The sequence below is a fragment of the Zosterops lateralis genome (assembly GCF_965231275.1).
Source record: "Zosterops lateralis genome assembly, chromosome: 10".
Taxonomy (NCBI): Eukaryota; Metazoa; Chordata; class Aves; order Passeriformes; family Zosteropidae; genus Zosterops; species Zosterops lateralis.
Genome location: NC_139770.1, coordinates 1,426,300 through 1,442,381, shown reverse-complemented (window position 1 = coordinate 1,442,381; position 16,082 = coordinate 1,426,300). Strand labels below are relative to the sequence as shown.

Below are 16,082 nucleotides of genomic sequence, written 5' to 3'. Positions count from 1 at the left end.
CCATTCCCTGGAGGAGCTCAGACCATCCCTTGGAGGAGCTCAGACCATTCCCAACAATGGATCCAATCCCACAGCTGGGACACAACACAAACTCCCATGGAATTACTGGAGCCACAACCTTCCAATGGAATTATTGGAGTCACAACCCCAATGGAATTACTGGAGCCACAACTTCCCACTGGAATTCCTGGGGCCACAACTCCAATGGAATTATTGGAGCCACAACTCACCACTGGAATTACTGGAGCCACAACCCCCCAATGGAATTGAGGTGGGAGAGATCAAATTGAGATGGGGAGATCAAACCTCTCCAGGCTGATTCCACCATCTCCAAATGGGGATCTCAGAGAAGGGAGCCACAACTCCCCACTGGAATTATTGGAGCCACAACTCCAATGGAATCACTGGAGCCACAACTCCCCAGTGGAATTACTGGAGCCACAACTCCTCAATGGAATTACTGGAGCCACAACTCCTCAATGGAATCATTGGAGCCACAACTCCAATGGAATTACTGGAGCCACAACTCCCCACTGGAATTATTGGAGCCACAACCTCCCAATGGAATCATTGGAGCCACAACTCTCCACTGGAATTATGGAGCCACACTCTCAATGGAATTACTGGAGCCACAATCCCAATTCCTGGGGCCACAACTCCCCAGTGGAATTATTGGAGTCACAACCCCCCAATGGAATTACTGGAGCCACAACTCCCAGTGGAATTGCTGGGGCCACAACTCCCCAATGGAATTACTGGAGCCACAACCTCCTACTGGAATTATTGGAGCCACAACTCCCCACTGGAATTATTGGAGCCACAACTCCCCACTGGAATTATTGGAGCCATAACTCCCCCACTGGAATTATTGGAGCCATAACTCCCCCACTGGAATTATTGGAGCCACAACTTCCCAATGGAATTATTGGAGCCACAACTCCCCAATGGAATTATTGGAGCCACAACTCCCCCAATGGAATTACTGGAGCCACAACTCCCCACTGGAATTACTGGAGCCACAACTCCCCAATGGAATTACTGGAGCCACAACCTCCTAATGGAATTATTGGAGCCACAACTCCCCACTGGAATTATTGGAGCCACAACTCCGCAATGGAATTATTGGAGCCACAACTCCCAATGGAATTATTGGCGCCATAACTCCCCCACTGGAATTATTGGAGCCACAACTTCCCAATGGAATTATTGGAGCCACAACTCCCCACTGGAATTATTGGTGCCTGCGCTGACCCAACGCGGAGATTTGGGATTTTTCCTGCTGCTGGGAGATGTCCTTGGATATCATCAGAGCTGTCAACAGCTTGGGAATGGATGCCCCAAGCTCCCAAACACTGGGAAACATCAGGATTTGCCTTCTCCTGCCTTCCTCCCTCAATTCTCAGAGCCTGATCCCTCGGAGATGCCCAGCAGAGCTGTCCTGGGGTGGAAACTTCCACCGGGGAGCTGCTGGTGGTGGTGAAACGCTGGGAGCTGGTTAAGGGAACAAATGACTGAAGAAAGGTGCTGCAGATGAACATATGGCACGGCACTGAAGCTGCTCACAGGGTCTCAGGGAAGAAGGTTTGGATTCCCAGGGAAGCCAATGCGCCGTAAGAAGGGCCGGCGATGAAAGCACGCCCGGCCCCGACAGAAATCCAAACACAGCCACAGACACAATTATTTTACTAATTGCTAATGAATACAGTCAAGTGGCTTCAAAAAGCCAAACTTTGCTTGGACTACTTCAGGTTTTGACCTCTGCAGGAGCAAATGCATTTCAAACTGGAGCCCACCAAAACTGATTAACGGCGCCAGCCAAGGCCGGGCGCAGAGCGGGAGCTTTTTTTTTTTTTCCCATCTATCACATGGCCCCAAGGATAGTTAAATGAACCTTAAAATGGCTACAAACAGCTCAATGACTACACAGAGTCCTGCCAATTAGAAATAATTAGGCAGTCATTTTGGTGGTAAGTCTTTTTAAGTGCATACATAATGATGCAATGATGCTTATTAGCGAGCTCATAGGAGCTCTGCTCAAACAGCCTGGAATAATTATGCAACTATCACAAAAGCCTTGCACATCTCTGTACTTCACCTTAATGCATTTAAAAATCCACTTCATTACCTCCAGTAATTAATCCGCCATTAATTGCAGGAAAAGCCCAGTTTACCGTGCTTCGTTTCTAATTATCTTATAAATAGTTATGGTTCTAATTAATGTGTTCATTAAGCTGAATATCTTTCTCAAAGCCACGCTCAGAGCAAAGGTTCTGCTTTTGAGAGAAAAAGCCTAACTAGCCATAAGGTGAGGCCATTTTGGTTGTATTTGCTTTTATTTTAGTATATTCAACCTCCTAATTGGCATTTAAAATCTAATTTGGAAGAACTTCAAGAAGACTATATAGGAGAAAAATAGGAAAAGGCTTTGCTTTTTTTTTTTTTACTCATTCTCCAATCAAGAAGCTCAGAGCTTTAACAGGAAAACTTTTAGCATCTCTTTTTGATATAGGCTGGGAACAGATTTTTCAGTGCTGTGCCACAGATTAATTGAAATTCTATCACAACTCAGTTCATCCCTGTTTCCATAGAGGAGAACCAAAATCGTGGAAGAAAAATAGAATAAACTAAGAGTTTATACAGAATTAAAAATAATAAACCCACACTGCTGGCCTTGCCTTCATTTCTAGGATATAAATCCTAGAATTTCCATCAGTTATTTGAGCTGAGCATGACCTGACCCTTTAAATTCATTGAGAGGTTGCCCTCCAAATAGATATGGATATGATCCAATAAAAAACCACAACTGGAGAATTTTTTACAATAACACCTATGGATAAGGAAATTCCCTATTGAAACAGATTTTCCCATGATTTTGGGGCTTTGCATGTAAAGAATTTTGCAGAAAACTTAGACTGAAAATAAAATTCTACAAGAGGACAATCAAGATATTTTAATTATAGTTACCATTATGGTATAGATAATAAATTCCCATATCTTTCTAGATTTTATTTTTATAAATAGACATTATGTACCGAACACACCTGTCCTCAGTTCAGTGCAAAACCAAATCCAAATTCTCGTGTTTTTATTAAAATCACCACGTATTGAACATTAAATATTTTGTTCAGAGAGTGTCTCACGATCCATTTGAGCAGCAAAAGGACAAAAGCTCTGCACATGCCTGAAATTATCCCATTTTTTTTTTTCTTTTTAGGATTCTTTTTCTTCCTAGAACATCCCAGCTCAGGAAAATCTGGAATCACTGAAGGGCAGCTTTGCCCCGGCTCTGACAGGGCTGATGCCAATAAAGCTGCATTAGGAGCAGATGAATTATCAGCTCTACATTTTGCTCTGGAATTTTTGGGAGCCTCAATGTCTTGCCTTGGAAATGGGGAAAAATCTACAATTCAGGAGTTTAGATGTGGGAGGAGAAGCAGCAGCACAAAAGGGTGAAAGGACAGCCAGGAGAGCAGTTTTTAATCAGATTAATTTGTCATGAATTCACTGCCAGAGCACACTTTGGGAATGGCACCAACACAGCCTGGGAGCTTCCCAAATAAAGTACAATTAATACTGGGAAGCTCCACTTTTTTCACCCTAAAAATGCATCTAAAATAAAATAGTCAACAAATAAACGAGTTTTTTCAGCTCCTCAAATCAAACACAACCAGTACTGGGAAATTCCACTTGTTTAAACTCTAAAAATGCATCTAAAATAGAATAATTATAATATGCACCAGTTTTCTTATCTTCTCCAATAAAGTACAATCATTACTGGGAAGCTCCATTTGTTTAAACTGCATCTAAAATAGAATAATTACAATATGCACCAGTTTTCTTATCTTCTCCAATAAAGTACAACTAATACTGGGAAGCCTCACCTTTATCACCCTAAAAACTGCATCTAAAACAAAATAATTCTAATATGCATAAGTGTTCTTATCTTCTCCAACAAAACACAAGAAATCAGTTTAAGTTACAAACAACACCTACGTAAAATATTTTGCACGTCATGATAAAAACCCCAAATTTTCCAAGTAAAATTTGATTATCTCAGTGTTTTGCTGGAAATGTGTGAATTACCAACTCAAATAAAACACTTGGGTTAGAGAAGTTATTAAAAAACCTGGATCCAACAGGAAAATGGGATTTTTTTATGGGATAAAGTTTGTTACAAACCTGCAGCAGTGACTGCCCTGATCACACACAGCAAAGGAGCAATGCCTGGAATCCTGGAAAAAACTGTCAGCAAAGGATTCCAGGGATGGATGCAGATTTATAGAAAATCAGGGAATGGTTTGGGTTGGGAGGGACCTTAAAGATCATCCACATCCATGGCAGGGACACCTCCCACTGTCCCAAATATTGTCCAGCCTGGCCTTGGGCACTTCAGGGGTCCAGGGGCAGCCACAGAAAATCTGGGAATTCCATCCCAGCCAGGAATTCCTGCCCAAAATCCCATCAATGACAGTGGGAAGTCATTCCACTCTTGCTCTATCACTCCACACCCAACACAACCTTCCCATCTCACTTTTTTTGGCAGAAATCCACTTTTTTTTTTTTTTTTGCCTTCATCATTTAGGGCAGATTCTGTTCCCTGCCATGCAATTATCAGAATCAGAAAGATGGGAAAAAAGAGTTCAATTTCCACTATTAAATTCTGCCATTTTGTGTTTTAAAAATGGTGGAAATCACTCCTAGAAATGAACTCTGGAAAGAGGAACAATTTAGAGAGCAAAGAGGCTCTTGGGTTACCAGAGCATCTGCTCTTGCAGGGCTGCCTGGAGAAACATGAGCTCTGCAGCAGAGAAATAACAGATTCTATTTCATGGCCAGAGCTTTGGTAACAGAGAAAAAAGGAAAATTAAAATTAAAAAAACAAAAAAAAAAAGTTAAAATACATAATGGTTTAGAATGTAGACGCACTGAAATCAAAAATGCAATTCTCCACTAAGGAGAGTTGTGTTTTTCTTGTCTTCTTGAATTTCCTTTTCCAAACAGAAAAACTGAATCACTAAAAAAAATCCTCAAAAACCTGCAAAGACACTTATTTCCAATGAGAGGTTCTAGAGAAATAAACTCACTGTGTGTGGGTAACACCTGCACAAAAAAACCCAACTTTCTGTGTCACCAGGCTCCAAATGAACAGCACTAATGCATTCAGAACTTTTTTTTTTTTTTAAGGCTCCTTTTTTTTTTGGTTTTATACCAATGAAAGGCATCAAAGCAAGTGTCACTGGCAGCTCTGTGGCCTCATTGATAACTGGAGGGCCCTGGGCGTTGCCGTGTGAAGTTTAATTTCCCAAAGTGGTCAATTAGGGCTGGGCAATGAGCTCAGCAGGGCTTGGTGCTCCAGGACATCTCCACTGCTCCTGCTGCACCTCTGGGCCTTCCCTGGACACCACAAAATGATCATTCCTCTAGAAAAATGTCAGTTATTACAACGACAAAAAAGATATTTATAGAGGTTGACGCTGATACAACCTGGAATGCAACAAGATCTTAAATAAAAAACTCCAAGGTTGGATTTATTGGGGATAAAAAAAAAAAAAATATGAGTTGACATTACCATCAGCAGGATCACACTCAGCAATGTCAGTTCCACCTTCCTGCCCCAAGCTTGTATTTGAAGTTTCATGAAAGAAATGCTGCAGCATCTTAATTAAATCTATTTGCTTAATGGACCGAAGGCTTGAAACTTTCCCAGCAGTAAAAAAAAGAGAGAGGAACATGTAATATTTACATTGATTCCTCACATAATTGCACCTGAGTGGGTTAACTTGAGGAGCAAGGACAGGGAGAAATAAAAATATCCTGAGCTGCAGATCAATACTTGAAGGGAATAGTGACTCCAGTGGCTACAACCAGGCAAAAAAAAAAAAAAAAAAAAAATAAAATAAAATAAAAAATTAAGCAATCATAGGGAATTAATGACAAGAATAAAATCACAGAAGCGTGGAATGGCTTGGGATGGAATCTCAAAAGTGATGTTCTAATTAAACAGCACTGCTTGATTTCTGCCAGGACTCCTGTCTGCTTCTCTTTGGAAAATTCATCCCAAGGAGGCATTTCTAGGGGATTTTCCCAGATGAAGAGGACACAGCCCTGTCCCTGAGTGCTTGTCTTTGGAAAATTCATCCCAAGGAGGCATTTCTAGAGAATTTTCCCAGATGAAGAGGACACAGCCTTGTCCCTGAGTGCTTCTCTTTGGAAAATTCATCCCAAAGAGGCATTTCTAGGGGATTTTCCCAGATGAAGAGGACACAGCTCTGTCCCTGTCTGCTTCTCTTTGGAAAATTCTCCCCAAAGAGGCATTTCCAGAGGATTTTCCCAGATGAAGAGGACACAGCCTTGTCCCTGAGTGCTTCTCTTTGGAAAATTCATCCCAAGGGGGCATTTCTAGGGGATTTTCCCAGATGAAGAGGACACAGTCCTGCCCCTGTCTGCTTCTCTTTGGAAAATTCACCCCAAAGAGGCATTTCCAGAGGAATTTCCCAGATGAGAGGACACAGCCTTGTCCCTGAGTGCTTCTCTCTGGAATATTCATCCCAAGGAGGCATTTCCAGAGGAATTTCCCTGATGAAGAGGACACAGCCCTGTCCCTGAGTGCTTCTCTTTGGAAAATTCACCCCAAAGAGGCATTTCTAGGGGATTTTCCCATAAGAAGAGGACACAGCCTTGTCCCTGTGTGCCCATCCCTGGTGTCCTGCAGCAGGAAAAGGGTCCCTGTCCCATCCCAATCCCATTGATCTGAGTCCATCCTGCTGCTCCCATCCAAACCCCACCTGAGCTCCTCCCAGCAGACACAGCTGTGGGATGAGAAATCCAGAATCCTTCCCTTTATCCCTGAATTTTTCCTTCTCCCTGGAACAGCCACCACTCCCTGTGCCAAGGCTCAGAGCTCTGCTCTCACCTGGAACATCCCCAGCTTTAATCCCACCTGAAATTCACTGTTTTCCAACTCCAAACAGCTACAGTGGAGCTTTACCCACTACTGGAGACATTTTACTATATTTTTTCCTTTTTTTTTATTTTTAATTAATTAATCTCTCCTCTACATCCTCCTGTTCCTCTATAAACTCTCCAGGCCCATCACAATTTCACTCTTTATCCATCTCTTTTAATTTCCTCTCTGCTACAAAGCTTTGTTTTCCTTTTTAGGCCAATGCTGTTGGAGGAAATCCCTCCTGAAGTTTTCTGTAATCCATGGAAAGCTGAGCAGGACAGACAGACACAAAATCACCACAAATTGTGTCCTGATCCATGAGTTCTTATCAGCTGTGAGGTCTGATAAGCCAGGCTGCAATGTGGAAAGACTCCAGCACTTTAATCCCACACTAAAATAATTGTATGGAAGAAAGGAGATGATCTGGAGACAGGTACCAGTGACACAAATATAAAAACATTCAGTGATATCACCTTTAAAAAAGTCTTACAAACTGTGCAGTATCAACCCCTCAATAAAATATATAACAGAAGATAAAGAAGATATTAAAAGAAGATATTAAAAAGATATTAAGATATTTTAAAGAAGATATTAAAAAATAAAATCCTCAAAGGAAATAAAAAAAAAAAAATTAGTGGGGTTTTACTATCAGTTATTTACTCACCCTTTTCACACTGCACTTGAGGAACCTGGTTTTTAATAGCACAAATTAACTGCTGAACACCAAGAATTGTGCCAGGCTGGGAGGGCTGAGCCCAGTTAATTCCAGTTCACACTATTGGGATAATGGTCCCAAAGCCAAGCCTATCCCAAAGCCAGCCCTAAACAGCCCCCCTGCCCTGGATGCAATAAACTGCAACATTAAATTAATTAGACTGAGAAAACAGTAAAGAAATGAGCTGTAAAACCTGATCAAACACCTCCTTCAGCCACACTGCCAAGGATCAGCTCTCCAGGCAGGATTACTTCCCATAAAAAATCTTATTTTTTTTTTTACTTCCTCAAGATGCACTTGCTGGTTTTGTGTCAATTTTTAAGTTGAAGTGCATTAAAGATATTTTAAGGCAGCAGTTTGCAGTTTAACATAATGGGGAAAGCCAAAGCCATTTGGCAGACAATAAAGCAAAACTTGCATATTCACAGGCAATTCCAGTGGAACGCTCTGTAATCACAGCATTGGATGCAATCAGGGAATAAAGGTCAACGGGCTTTGGTTAATTCTATTTAAAGCTCCGTGAATTAAGGAGATTTGTGCAGCAAGTTCTGCTGCAAAGTATTTTTCTGTGTGATGAACTGGCAGAAGAATGAGAGTGGAAACTCTCCCAATATTCCCAAGGCTCCCTCCAGCCCCGAATCCTGCGGGAGCTCCTGCAGCAGCAGCAGAATATTCTAATAAGAACTCCCCTAATCTTCACCCAGCAATAATTTCCAGATGATATTATTATTCTCATTTCCTTGAATAATATCCATACTCCAGGGCCATTTTCCTTCTCATATTCAATATTGGGCATGCTCCTATCAAGATTCCTTTCCTCATATCCTGTCACGGTATCAATCACTGCCTGCTGTCCACTCAATCCGCTTTTGATTTATCAGCCGCCGTCTTTCTGGACTCCATAACTCGACCCAAACCATTTTAGCAAGACAGTGACAAATAACACCCAGGATCACATCAACCTGTTCCACTTAGTAAACTAAAGAACAGGAACTGTGACATCCCTCCATAAGTATTCCCTGCTATTCCCCAGCCTGATGTATATTAATGAGGAGCCGCTATTCGAAAAAAATGCTCCCCCCCTTCCACATCAGCATCTAATATGATCAAATTAGGAAATGGGATGATTTATTAAATTCCGTGGAGCTGAAATATTCCCCTTCCCCAGCTCTGGAGGATGTGTGCTTGCAAAGAGAGGGAGAGCTGTTGCTTCCAATTTTTTTTCCAGAGGAAGGATGTGCCCGCGCCTCGGCGGCGAATTATTGGCTTTAAAAAGATTGCGAGGGGGCGAAATGTTATTAAGCAAATGCTCAGTAAAACAAACTAAATCGGTTTTAAAATTCCTAATTTAATGTAAATCTTGGTTGTTTTCTGCTGAAATTCAGTTTGTGATCTTATTAAGTCCTATTTGCATTGTAGTCCCTCGCTGTAGGACAGCTCGGAATTTATAGCGTCACTGGGGAAAGATGCAATTTTTTGACTTTAAAAATGCATCTAAAAAAAAAAAATGGAATAGTTATAACATGCACAAGTTTTCTGATCTTCTCAAATCAAGCACAGCCATTACTGGGAAGCTCCATTTGTTTAAAATGCATCTAAAATGGAATAATTATAATGCGCACAAATTCTCTTATCTTCTCCAAAAAAGTGCAAGTAATTCTGGGAAGTCTTTCCTTTATCAACCTAAAAACTGCATCTAAAATTAAAAAAAAAATTATAATATGCTTAAGTGTTATTATCTTCTCCAATAAAGTACAATCATTAATGGGAAACCCCACTTTTTTAACCCTAAAAATGCATCTAAAATAGAATAGTCAACACATGAACAAGTTTCTTCAGCTCCTCAAATCAAACACAACCAGTACTGGGAAGCTCCACTTTTTTCACTCTAAAAAATGCATCTAAAATAAAATAATCATGATATGCACCAGTTTTCTTATCTTCTCCAATAAAGTACAAGTAATGCTGAGAAGCCCTACCTTTATTACCCTAAAAATGCATCTAAAATACAAAAAATTATAATATGCATAAGTGTTATTATCTTCTCAAATAAAGCACAACCAGCACTGGGAAGCTCCACTTGTTTAACCCTAAAAATGCATCTAAAATAGAATAATTAGAATATGCACAAGTTTTCTTATCTTCTCCAATAAAGTACAAGTAATACTGGGAAGCCCCACTTTTTTAACCCTAAAAATGCATCTAAAATACAATAGTCAACACATGAACAAGTTTCTTCAGCTCCTCAAATCAAACACAACCAGTACTTGGAAACTCCACTTTTTTTCACTCTAAAAAATGCATCTAAAATAAAATAATCATGATATGCACCAGTTTTCTTATCTTCTCCAATAAAGTACAAGTAATGCTGAGAAGCCCTACCTTTATCACCCTAAAAATGCATCTAAAATACAAAAAATTATAATATGCATAAGTGTTATTATCTTCTCAAATAAAGCACAACCAGCACTGGGAAGCTCCACTTGTTTAATCCTAAAAATGCATCTAAAATAGAATAATTATCATATGCACAAGTTTTCTTATCTTCTCCAATAAAGTACAAGTAATACTGGGAAGCCCCACTTTTTTCACCCTAAAAACATAATCTAAAATAAAATAGTCAACACATGAACAAGTTTCTTCAGTTCCTCAAATCAAACACAACCAGTACTTGGAAACTCCACTTTTTTTCACTCTAAAAAATGCATCTAAAATAAAATAATCATGATATGCACCAGTTTTCTTATCTTCTCCAATAAAGTACAAGTAATGCTGGGAAGCCCCACATTTTTCACACTAAAAATTGCATCTAAAATAAAAAAAAAAAAAAATTATAATAGGCATAAGTGTTATTATCTTCTCAAATAAAGCACAACCAGCACTGGGAAGCGCCACTTGTTTAACCCTAAAAATGCATCTAAAATAAAATAATTATAATATGCACCAGTTTTCTTATCTTTCCAAATAAAGTACAATCATTACTGGGAAGCCCCACTTTTTTCACCCTAAAAACACCATCTTTCACCCTAAAAACATAATCTAAAATAAAATAGTCAACACATGAACAAGTTTCTTCAGCTCCTCAAATCAAACACAACCAGTACTGGGAAACTCCACTTTTTTCACTCTAAAAAATGTATCTAAAATAAAATAATCATGATATGCAGCAGCTTTCTTATCTTCTCCAATAAAACACAAGAAATCAGTTCAGGTTACAAACAACACCTATTTAAAATATCTTATACCTGTCACGATAAAACCCCAACTTTTCCAAGTAAAATTTGATTATCTCAGTGTTTTGCACTGCTGGAAATGTGTAAATCACCTGCTCAAATAAAACACCTGGGATAGAAAAGTTATAAAAAAAAAAACCAAAAAAATACATTATTTTTAACACCACCTTCACTACCTTGAAAACCAAATTAAAAGCTGGTAGAAAAAGATGCTCCAGGATTGATTTATCCCAAAAACAATTCCAGGGATTTAAAGAGCCCACATAACAGACCTTAACTTCCAACAGGAAGGTCATTTTCTACAGGCAGACTCATAATAAATAAAAAAATAAAATTTAAAAATGGCATTTCCTCGGTTGCTAAAGGGAAAAATCTTGGGGAGGTGCAGGAGGAGGGTCACAAAAAGGGCTGATTTTCTCTTTCCTGCATTTTTCCAGCTTTTCCTGGAAATCCAGAAGTAGAAGATGATGAGGAATAACCAATTTCTTACCACAGGAACACAAAAAGGACCTTCCTGAGTTACTCTGGATCCTTTTATTAATTATTTACAAGTGGTTTACCTTAAAAAAAAAAAAAAATCACAGGGAAATAAGTTGGCCCATCCAGAAGAAAAATAAAATCAGGGATTACAGGTGGAATCCATGAAAATTCCATACACATTTTCCATGACATTGTCACACCTGCCCCAGGTCGTGAGATGGGAAATCCTCAATCCTGAATCACCTTTTCCCATCATTTTTATTATTTTTAGGTTTATTTTTTCTACCTCTCCATCATTCCCTCTCCCCCCTACGATCCCTTTTGCAGCCTGAAGAATCCTGAAAAGCTGGTGAGTCCTTGGGTTGGGTGATTTTGAGGCAGAAAAGAGATTTTTTTGACTTTTTTTTTGCATCATTACAAGAGCTCAGCACTGACCTGAACAGCAGCTTTGTGCTAAACCAAGATTTAACTCTCCAAAATCAAATTAATTCACAGCTGCTCAGTGAAACATTACAGCAGAGTCAGAAAAAAATTAAAATAAAGGATGGAATGTGTCCTGTTTTGGGTTAATTTTTAGTTTTTGGACTCTGGTGGGATCATTTATATTGTTATTTATCAATATTTTGCCCCTCAGTGTGTGTGAACAGGATCAGCATTTAAAGGAATGTGCAGCTTTACCCCTCTAATGCTGCACATTCAGCACATGAAATATCTGATACAGAAAATATTTAATACATGAAATATTTGATACAGAAAATATTTAATACGTCAATTATTTGATACATAAAATACCTGATACATAAAATATTTCATACACAGGATTTCCTAGCAGTAACTATATTTTTCAAGGTTTTTAGGTGCCTAATTTCCATATATTGTAACCATGATTAAAATGAAATCCCTCAGAAAAGATGACCATTAAACTATAACTAGTGAGATCTGCAATTTATAAATTTATATTTATTATAAATTATTTTAAAGCAATTAAACCGTAGCTAATGCGGTCTGTAATTTATTAAATATTGTTTTATTATAATAAGTATTTTAAATCTGTTTATCACAATTCCTAACACTGAGTATGTGACACAATGAAAAAACTTCATTTTCACCTCATTCTTTTGACATTTCTGTGGGTTCAAACTGATTTTCTTAGCAAAAAAAAAAGTGGATATTCACAGGAATATCAGGGAATATCCACAGGAATATCAGGGAATATCCACAGGAATATCAGGGAATATCCACAGGAATATCAGGGAATATCCACAGGAATATCAGGGAATATCCACAGGAATAGTCACAGCTCTGAAGGGGAGGATTCTCCAAGAGAAGTCAGGCAGTTTTATTTTTAAATTTGTAGCAGAAATCTGATTATTTAGATTTAGAAATAAAGGCACTGCAGCAATAAAGAGTCCAAGCAACTCTTCCAGCTGGGAATAAGTCACGGCACAACACAAATAAATGGAATATTCACATCTTTCAACAATAATTTTTCAATATTTAGAGGCAACAGCTGTCCAGGTTTGGATGTGGAAAGCAAAGGTTTAACAAATTCTCAGTGCAGGCACAGAAAAATCACCTGGCTGAAGGTTTGAAATCTGTAACCAACCAGCTTTGATCTGCCTGATCCATTCAATAATTTATTTAAAATCAATAGAAAATGCTAATGGGAAACCTGGTACCCAGGATGAGCTTCAGTTAAATCTCTTAATTGAAAAATACTCCCAAACACAGCCTGAGTGTCTTTTAATTAAAGAAGAAAAGCAGATTTTATAATACCTTTTACGACTTCTGGCTAAGATTTAAATATTTAAACTGTGAAATATTTGTTTGGCACAAACCAGTGCAAGTAAAACTTTCACTGCAGACGTTCTTAAATATTAATAAAAGATTGCAGAACTAAAGATTCATCCTTTTCCAAGGTGAGAAAATCAGTTTATTCTGAACTTCAGGGAGTTTGTGGGGGAATTATGGAAAGCAGGAACCAAAAAAAAAATCCACAAAATATTCCCAAATAATTCCATGACACCAAGAGACCCTATTTATGTTTTTTGGTGGATTTTTTGGGGTTTTTTTAGTGGTTTGTTGGTTTGGGTTTTGGTGTTTTTTTGTTTGTTTGTTTGTTTTTGTTTTGTTTTTTGTGGTTTTGTTTTGTTTTGTTTTTTGTTTGTTTGGTTGGTTTTTTTTGGTTTTTGCTTTTGTTTTTGTTTTGGGTGTTTTTTTTTTTTTTTTTTGGGTTTTGTTTTTGTTGTTGTTTTTGTTGTTGTAGTAGTTGTTGTTTTTCTTGAATCAAATGCAAAATAAACATCTTTAAAATTGTTTCACCAGGATAACTGAAAGATTTAATGTGTGGAAAACACTCCAGAAACCCCAAAATGAGGAATTTCAAGGGATGTGTAGCTCAAACCATCACCTGCACCATTATTTCCATTTATTCCAAGCTCAGGAATTATGTCAGGAATATTTTTCTAGTAGGAATGACAGAGTTTTTTATTCCTAGGGGTCATTCTTACCTCCTGGTCCTGCTCTTTGACCTGGATCTTTGGGATCTGTAGGATTTCCCTCTGCCCCTGGAGCGGCTGCGCTTCCTCCTGGAGCCGTAGGAAGAGCTGCTGCTGGACCTGTGTCTGCGCCTGAAATAGGGACAGGGAGAGGCTGAAAAACCCACAAAAAAACCAGGGATAAAGTGCTAAAAATCCCTGAGAAAATAGAGCCAGGGTGAGGCTGAAAAATCCCAAAGAAACAGGGATAAAGTCCTGAAAATCCCTGAGAAAATACAGCCAGGGTGAGGCTAAAAAAAAACCCAAAAAACAGGGATAAAGTCCTAAAAATCCCTTAGAAAACAGAGCCAGAGTGAGGCTGGCACTGCTCCCCAAACCCTCAACAACTTCTGAGAAAACAGAGCCTGAGTGAGGCTGAAAAATCCCCAAAAAACAGGGACAAACCCCTTAAAATCCATGAGATAACAGAGACAGGGTGAGGCTGAAAAACCTCAATGAAACTGGGATAAACCCCCAAGAATTCCTGAGAAAACAGAGCCAGGGTGAGGCTCTCCAAATCCCAAATCACTGCTCCCCAAATCCCAAACAACAGGGACAAATTCCGAAAACCCCAAAAAACAGGGATAAAGCCCCAACAAATCCTGAGAAAACACAGCCAGGGTGAGGCTGGCAAAAACCCCAAGGAACAGGGACAGACCCCAAATAATTCCTGAGAAAACAGAGCCAAGGTGAGGCTGGCACTGCTCCCAAACCCCAAAAATCAGGGACAAATTCCCCCAAAATTCCTGAGAAAACATGTCCAAACCTGAGGAGTTTGCAGGATGCCCCAGAAACTTTAAATCCCACTATTCCCCCATAACAAACACCTCACACACACAGAGACAATGTAACCCTAAAAACTGATCCTCCAAAATCCACATCCCAGGAAAAAAGTGAAGTTTGGGTGGGGACCTTAACTACTATTAGTAGTAATCAGTTAATCTGTGTTAATTTATTTAATTTGAGTTTATTTAAGGGCAGTTCCCTCCTGAGTCCAATCAGGAATCAAAAGGTCTTTTCCCCTCTCTCCCAGTTTTGTTTATTCAAAGAGCAAATTCTTCTACAGCAAAGAGAAAGGTGGAAGAAAAGAGACTAAACCCAAATCCCAAATGAAATCCAAATTTCAATATTTCCTCTTCATCTTCTCAATAGTTAATTGATTAACAATTACAACCCTCCCTGGTTTTGGCCTTTAAGTGTGATTAATATTAAAATATAACATATTAAACATCATATTTTATTTATATAAAATATAAATAAATATTTATATAAATATTTATAGAAATATTTATATAAAATATAAATAAATTATTATAAAAATATTTATATAGAATATAAATAAATGATTATATAAATAGTTATATAAATATATATATATAAATAAATATAAATATTCCATCTTGGAATTCAGGATGATTTTTTTTTTATCCAGCATGAGGGAAAGGGGCTGCAGGAGCTGGAATGCTGGGAAGGATATTTAGGTTATATTAGGATATATATATACACACATTTAGGTTATAGGTTAGGATATTTAGGATATTTAGGGCTGCACTTGGAAAGGGAATGTGATGTTCCTGCTCCATGAGGGACAAGGAATTCCAGAAACTGCTGCCTTTGATTCCTGAGGCTCAGGGATAAATCCAGCAAGGAACTGAACTGCCAGGAGCAATTGTCCTGCCCCAAAAGCAAAGCCAAGATCCCAAAATCAGAGCCTTGGATCTTTCCTGGATGCAGCAGGAGTGCCCTGGGCTCCAAAAAGATCCTTTGGGTCTTTCCTGATGCAGCTGGAGTGCCCTGGGGTCCCAAAATGATCCCTTGGGGTTTTTCTGGATGCAGTTGGAGTGCCCTGGGGTCCAAAAAGATCCTTTAGTTTTTTTCTGGAGTGCCCTGGGGTCCCAAAATGATCCCTTGGGGTTTTTCTGGATGCAGTTGGAGTGCCCTGGGGTCCATCCAGCCCCCAATCCCCTCTGCTTTCCTTGGGAGATGACTCTGCTGGAATAATGGGATTCCAGCTGCTCACAGCTGGATCACAGCCCCTGCACCCTGCCCTGGCCCTGGGGAGGATGGAGATCCCAGCAGGAGAAAGGGTTGGGGATAAACCCCTGAGGATCCTCCTCACCACACCCTGAACCACCCCAGAAAGGTTTGACAGCATGTTTTCCTCCTGGATT

The 16,082-nt window shown here is 39.1% G+C and overlaps 1 protein-coding gene across 3 annotated transcripts in view; it reads right to left on the bottom strand.

Annotated features, from left to right (window-relative positions):
* The window catches only part of RSRC1 (arginine and serine rich coiled-coil 1), a 109,517-nt gene that overhangs the window by 91,374 nt on the left and 2,061 nt on the right, over positions 1-16,082 (bottom strand). For all 3 annotated transcript variants that reach the window (XM_083868896.1, XM_083868895.1, XM_083868897.1), the window contains exon 4: positions 13,885-14,004. In XM_083868896.1, the coding sequence (XP_083725022.1) occupies positions 13,885-14,004 (120 nt within the window). The remainder of the gene's footprint in view (positions 1-13,884; positions 14,005-16,082) is intronic.